This window comes from Rhea americana, unplaced genomic scaffold (genome assembly GCF_003343005.1).
Source record: "Rhea americana isolate MKP2758 unplaced genomic scaffold, rheAme1 scaffold_28, whole genome shotgun sequence".
NCBI classification, from domain to species: Eukaryota; Metazoa; Chordata; class Aves; order Rheiformes; family Rheidae; genus Rhea; species Rhea americana.
The window spans coordinates 3,388,280-3,395,529 of NW_028186401.1; the positions used below are offsets into that span (position 1 = coordinate 3,388,280).

General features: G+C 40.7%; 1 protein-coding gene across 1 annotated transcript in view; it reads right to left on the reverse strand.

Annotated features, from left to right (window-relative positions):
• Positions 1–805: 805 nt before the first annotated feature.
• MCTP2 (multiple C2 and transmembrane domain containing 2) overlaps positions 806–7,250 on the reverse strand; it is a 106,413-nt gene continuing 99,968 nt past the window's right edge. The window contains exons 21-22 of the mRNA XM_085308634.1: positions 5,697–5,794; positions 806–3,413 (exon numbers count right to left, since the gene is read on the reverse strand). Coding sequence (XP_085164760.1) covers positions 3,345–3,413; positions 5,697–5,794 — 167 coding nt within the window. The 3' untranslated portion in view covers positions 806–3,344. The remainder of the gene's footprint in view (positions 3,414–5,696; positions 5,795–7,250) is intronic.

The following is a 7,250-nucleotide window of genomic DNA, read 5'->3' on the forward strand; positions in this document are numbered from 1 at the left end:
CCCGATGTTACTTTGTTCAGTCATTCACTTGATTTCCGTGATGTGTGTTTCAGTGTCTGAGTTCTCCTGACAGTGATCCATAGGGAAACAGTTCTCAGTCCTATTCCTCGTTATTCAATAAACCAACTTCTCAGCAGTAGCTTATGTTTAGTCAAATGTAAGCATACATTTCATTTGCACATATACTTCAAATCCAATTATTTACACACTGCACAGGTAGTCAACATGCTTAGTGATATTCTGATGATGTATTCAAATGTTTCTGAAATCTACAGTCATTCAAAATACTCAGATTTAAATTTCTGAATGCCTTCTGGGCTTAGAGAGTTTAGAACAAAAATGCGCACATAGGTGCATTAAAATGACTACAAAATTAAAAACGTAAGTTTATAATTTCCACGCTATATGCTGAATAGAGTGACAAGGTAAAAACACATAATTCACGTGAGCAAACGGACACAGAGACATATATCAACATTCTTACTTTAAGAATCAAACTTAAGATCTTAACAAAGAGTTTGGTTGAGAGAGTGCAGAGCAAATGTACATATCTTTTGGCTTCTTTTTTTTTCTTCTTTTATTTTTTTAAACATAGGGGCTAGGAGATTGTCTAAGAGCTTAAGGCAAGAGGGGTAACCACCTACCTCATCTCCTACAGCAGTACTGCTTCCATTTCGAGTAACCTTTGCCACCAGTTGTWATGCTACACAGTTTGTCAAGTGACGTACTTTCTTACCTAGTCAGATACCGAATATTATAGCRTGAGGAACATATATCCTAATCCAGATAAATTAAAAGCACCAGCTTAACCTCAAAAGTTTATTGCATTTCAAACAGCATTTATCATAACAAAGAGCTCATTGCAACATAAATAGGCACTGGACCATCCCAAGCTCTCCAGCTGGTATGGCTCCAGCATAATAATCTAATACAAATTATTCTGCAACACAGAGCATACCTACATTAAGTCAGACATCACCCTGTCTCCTGAACAGAAATCAGTGCCATGTGGAAAACTCTATAGGAAAAAAAAATCTATTAAAATATTAGTTCCAACTTCTGAATAAACAAACAATTCTGGGCTGCAATTGAATGTTTTCACTTGAATGAATTATCAGATCTCACATATCTGCTTAAAAATGTCTGAATTCAGGCCTTAAAAAAATAACAAGACTACAGGATGACAAACTAGATGATACTTTGAAGCAAGACAATGAAGCATTGTTTACACAGAAGATTGAGAAACTGGTTTTACAAAAGGGGTCCACGGACATTTATTGTATGTACAAGTAGGAGATTTACTGGAGATTTTATGATTTCTACAAGGCTCTTTCCAACCAGCTTCATTAACTTGAAGTAAATCAAATCATGCAGAGATCTGGCTCAGCCAGAGACACATGCCGGGAAAGATGCAATATGAAGAAGAACAGACACAAGATGATAAGCTTTAGAATCTTTGGCAATTTTCATAAACATTCTCTTTGAAGGTTTTAAAATCTGTATATTCACCCATTTCCCCTCCACATACTCATCTATAAATACATTATGTACGAACTCTTCTGTATACACAACTGTGTATATATGCATGGGTGCATGTGTATATATGCACACATGCACACACAGGCATTTCTGTAGGATTGTAACTAGGATAATCTTTCTTCTATCTTTTCATATACAGCTACACATAGCCTTACATGAGCAAAACACATTATCAAATTAAATCTACAAAAGTGTGCCTCTTCAGAGGCACGGTGAATCTTGTTACTTTGACAGATAAGCTTCTTGGAAAATCACTGAATCTGGATAACAATCCAGTTGAAGATACTCTGGTCTTTAGCTTTCCTCTAAATTCATGCAACAGGCCCACAAGAAGGTGGCATTACTGAACAACACAGGAGGACTCCACTCAGATCTCCAGTCCATAAGCAAAATAATTCCAGTTTTACGGTTGATCATACCATTTTCAAAGTGTTACTTTGGTTACTACTTTTCTCCCTGGCTTCTCCATTTCTTTGCACTGTGAATCACTGCAGGGGATGCTAGTGGAGATGCCTGTCTGGGAACCACAGGAACCAAGTTGCAGCTCTGTTGCTGCCCAAGACTCATCGTGGTGGCAAGCAACCTTCACCACACCTTACAGCGCCTAATATACCGGAGGGTACGGTCACATTAAAAGCGGCAGGCCTATGTGTGATTCCAGATCTGATTTTCCTCAATCAAACAACACCCGTTATGCAGATTTTATAAAGCAAAAGCACAACAGTTAAATGATGGGTAAGCAAGCAAGAACTTGCATTATCCTCAGAGTAGAARATGGGGTCCTTCTTCGCTTCTCTTCCTTGCTCAGTTTCCACATGGTTTCATTTTCTCATCCTTTCCTTACGAACTGCCAGAAGAGACTCCAAGGTGACATCAGCAGCAGGTGAAAGCCTGTATGCTATTGCAGAACCACTTCTTCGGGTACTGGGCACTCTTTCTGCACAAGCACTTGTTTCTTTAAGGCTAAAAAGTGTTTTTCTCTTAGAGCTGTAGTGTTACCCCTCTGGATTTAGACAGAAAAACAACRGCTATGCTGAAAATATCTGATGAGATGGAATTATAAAAAGCAAGTCAAGAGAGTCTTTTCAGGTCAGTGAGTGAAGCTTTTCTAAGTCCTTTTAATCCTTTCATGGTAGAAGACACATCCATTGCCCGCAACGGATCTCCGGTGATCCCAGTATCTGAGGAGTTAACTGCAAGGTGGGATTTTTTCTTTTTAATAAGAAAAGGAAAAAAAATCCACAAGTGTTGGATGAAATATTGAGATACTGCTGCAGCTTCTAGGTTTTTTTTCTGCTAATTATGATAAAAAAACTTTTTAAAATGTACACCGCTTGAACAGAAGATGGGTATCAAAGACTCGTTAATTCAGAGCTTAAACCTTTCTAGGCACAGTGATTTAACTCTGAAAAGAATAGCTCTCATATCTTAATGTAAATCTGTTGGATATGTTAAAAACTGGTTCAGAGCATCTCTTCACATCAGCTCAGCTGATCTGCTACACTAAGAGGAATTATCTCTTCCTACATAAAACAGGGAGCGCTGCCACAGCCAGCTCCTCACCCCACCAGCTACTTCAGACATCCCACCCTGCTCTTTCTGGGCCAGGTCTCCATGCCAAAAGGACAGACGACCCAGGACAGGCATTTAGGTGTCAAAACCCACATCTTTCAGGAAAAAAAAACAAAAGTCTGTGGGCAGAGATTATAGTGTTGTTCTGAACCAAAAAAAAAGAAGGGAAGAGGGAAGAGCGTGCACATGTGCAGTACGGAGGGAGATGCTGCGTTCCAAAATCCCTCAGCATCCTAGAGCGCGCTCCGTTTCTTCCTAATGGGACTGGAGCTGCTGTATGGTTTCAATTCAGCATGCTGCACCTGTAAAAACAAATAGACATGACGTYTGCAGTTAGGTAACTCTAGCTCACTACAGTGTGTGTTAATGGCTCCCYGAGGACCAACCAAGGGAAACTAAGGAAGGTTCAAAAGTAATGAATCATTTTCTAAACACAGGAACATGGGGGATTAATTGCAGGAAGGATTTGAGAAGTCATGCATCATTTCTTGAAACAAAAATATTAAAAGCAGATTTTTTCTAATGAGATACATGGGGTTCTACCTGATTTCAGCAATGTAGTATAGATCTTTCGAGTTTGTTTTGGTTTGGGAGTTGTTTTTCTTCTTCTTCTGGTATTAACTATAAGTTTAATAAACTTCTTTCGGAAGTTAAAATACAAGTGGATCCCAATATGCAGTAACATGGCAGTTGTCAAAACTGCACACAGACTTTGGGATGCTGGCATATTTAACCATCTCAGAAAGGGAAAACATTTTCCCAAACAGAACCTGTATAAAGCTACCTCCACTTTTCAAAACCGTCTCAGGTACAATATAACTGTTAAAATGCACGATAAACTGAGAGACGTCCTAATCCCAACAGCAAATTGTCTGTTGTGCTAGACAGAAGCATTCCCACTGAAATCGTGGGAATCTTTTGCTGAGCATGCCATCTTTCTCCCTCCTGCTCTGTCTTTTGTCCAGCACACGTGGGTTGTAAATGGCTAGAGTAYTGACGAAATTTCTAACCCACTGCAGTACCAAAGTGAAACGACGATGCATTAATAGCACATAAAATGAAGCAGACAGGGACAAGCTTTGGAAATGCCAGGGATGAGCTTCACTGGATGAGTGTGTGGCTGTCACATAGGTTCACTATTTTTAGCATTAGTGCAAAACTCCTCTAGGAAGGTCTGCCCCATCCGAGGAACTTTATCAGTCTTCCCTCATAGAAAACAGTTATCATTTCCCTCAGAGAGCTCAAAGGTTCCCAAAATGATAGAAACCACTCAAGGAAATGTTATAAATGTAAACGTTAAATAAAGCATAAATAGAAAAGCAGCTTATCTTTAAACATAAACATTAAAAGGGCATATGCAAACCATCACTGCAAATCCAGTGCACTCTATGAGAGCAATCACAAAATAAAAATACACTAAAGCTTAATGTCTCTATGATTATTTCTGTTTAGCTTTTTCTCTCCCACCAGTCTGGAGATATTTCTCTCAASTTATTAGTATAACCATCAACCAATCTGGTGGCCTCTTGAAATAAATGTCACCATAAGCCTTTCCAACCCTGTTTCTACCAGATGCCTCGACACGGCATGGAGGCAATTATTTTTCAATCTCCAACAGAGTAAAATCACTACAGGCTAGRTTGTGATCCCCTTATTCACAGTGAGTAGCACCTTGCTGTGAAAGAATGACAATTCGCAGAGGAAGGTATGACGCCAGTGGGATCCAGGGCGTCCGAATCAGGGCCTTGGGACACGGATTCCACTTGATTAAAACAAAAGAAAGAATCTTTTATATCTTGCGGCTTGTTACCCAGCAAGACTACTTTCCTTCCTCCAAGAGAAATAAACAGATCTTGACATTCTAAAGGACTTATTGTTCAAATAATTTCCAGGAAGATAGGCAAGATTACTGAATACAGTGTTGCTGTTAAAAAAAAATACAAAGAGAAACGAGACTTGACTGATATTGAGGGAGGAGAGATTCTGGTTATATTAAAAGTTGTAATTCCATAATGGCAGAAAATTGATCTTATCAACTGCAGAGCATTTTATACGCAGCCCAAGGCTTTCTCTAAGGAAAAGGGGGAGAGCAGCACTGTCCAAGGGGAGCCTGGAGTTCAAGGGAGCTGGGGTATGGAGGGACGGCTGAGGGCGGGGGGAAACATGGCAAGCACAAGGTCACCGAAATAATTCCTACACCACCCCCTCCCCAAWCTCGAGAAAAGGGAGAACTCAGCAAAAGCTTTTGGACGGTATCTCTCTCAAAGAGAGTATTTTTCCTCTTCCTCCGTACAAATAACGGAGCAGAAAGGTGACGGAGACCATCGTTCCGTGACCATGCTGTGTGATTTTCCAGATCATTTTTAAGTAGGTCTTTTCAGGATAATTTTTATGCGATCATCTCACGCTTCCTACAAAGGATCTTGGCTCCCCTCTCTTCTAACATCCACCCCTCCCACTTTATGGATTTTCCTGCTTATCTCTGTTATTCAAAAGCGCACCGTCATTGCATTCCCCAAGCCGAGCACCCGGCCGCTCCGAGTGCGGCTTGCTGCCTCTGTTGGTGGTGGCCACTCATTACTTACCTTTTGGACATCAGATGGTACCCTGGAGAGRAAATCTAGTAGTTCATTATTGTCAATGGCATAGGGATTTCTGAACTTCTTCGTAAATTTATTTATGCCTGGAAAAAAAGGAAAAAAGCAAACAAAATAACACAACCGCTTTCTTATTCCCTGCTCTCCCCCCTTAAATTTTTCAGGCAAGGTGGAAAAAGGAAGAAGAATTCACAAGTAAAAATTAGTGTGAAAACAGCGCCTACGACTTCAAGTCACGCACACGTTGCCTGTCAGGTGGAATCATTCACAAATGCCTCTTGGAAGAAGTGGAGATCATTATTATACAAAGATATTTCTCTACTTTGGGGATGATTTATTGTCAACAATGGAGGAAGGGGAAAAAAAAGAAAAAAAAAAGATTGTGGCAGACATTCATTCTGGGGGTATATTGTGAGGGGAGTATCTGAATTTGCAGGCCAGACTGTTGTTAAATACGCTAGCCTTGAGGAGCRGACAGTCCCTGCTCACTGCCCCGGGAGCTGGAGGGCTCAGAGACACCGGGCAGCACGAAGGTTCTTTTTCCTTCCATTTCTTTTGAAAATGAAAGCTGCCAAAAACTTCCCTTCCTCATCATGTTTCACAGCTTATCCTCTCTTTGCAGAACCAGAGTTGACAAGCTGACCATAATCTGATGCTGTGGGAAACTGTGAAAACTTATTCTTAGGTTTATTTTATTTTGATCTTTCTAAGGCAAATAACTTGGCTTATTAACTGCAACAATAGTGCTCCCAGTATCTTCCACGGAGTTAGTTACACTGCAGCTGTCAGAGGTCCCTACATGGGGAAAGAGGTCCTTGGGAGAGCAGCTTGCATATTAGTGAGGAGCTTGCAAGGGGTTATCTTCTGATCCCTACGAGGAAAGGGAGGACAGAGYGGCCGCCAGCAAGCACCGGCTCTTCGCGTGGACCGAGATGAGGAAATGAGAGCTGCGCCCCATTCCCAGCTCTCTCCTTGTTGCAGCTCTCTATCACTACTTCCCCTGAGAAACAGGAATTAGCAACATGGCTGTGTGAAGGTGCAGTCGAAGAGCAAAGGATCACTGGGACAAGAAGACAACCAGCACATTTTAAAGAATAGCAAGAAAATTCAAACACTGTTTTCCTGTGAAGGATACAATAGAACATCTGATCCAACCCTTCCCCTGTCCAAAATCTCTTAAAKAGTTTCACTGAAAGTGGTTTGAAATGTGATGGCTGCTTCAGCCTTCTCCCCTCTCTCTCTGAAATGTACCTGCTTCACATGAGATTCAGCTTTTAAGCCACATTCTTGTAGCAAAATGCCAACACAATTTTCTGTGTACCTGATTTTTAAAAAACAGAAAATACCACAAGGTCTTCTGAGGCCTTGCCACAGGGTAGTTGTTATACATGTATCATATTTGAAGGCCCTGTCAGTCTAGATGATGTTGAACGGTTGTAGGGTTTTCATGTACTCACCATGTCCTCCATACTGCAGCAGCAATATTTTGTTACTGAACTTTTTCCTCCTAGTAATTTCCCTCCTTCCCTTTTAGTCCTTTTT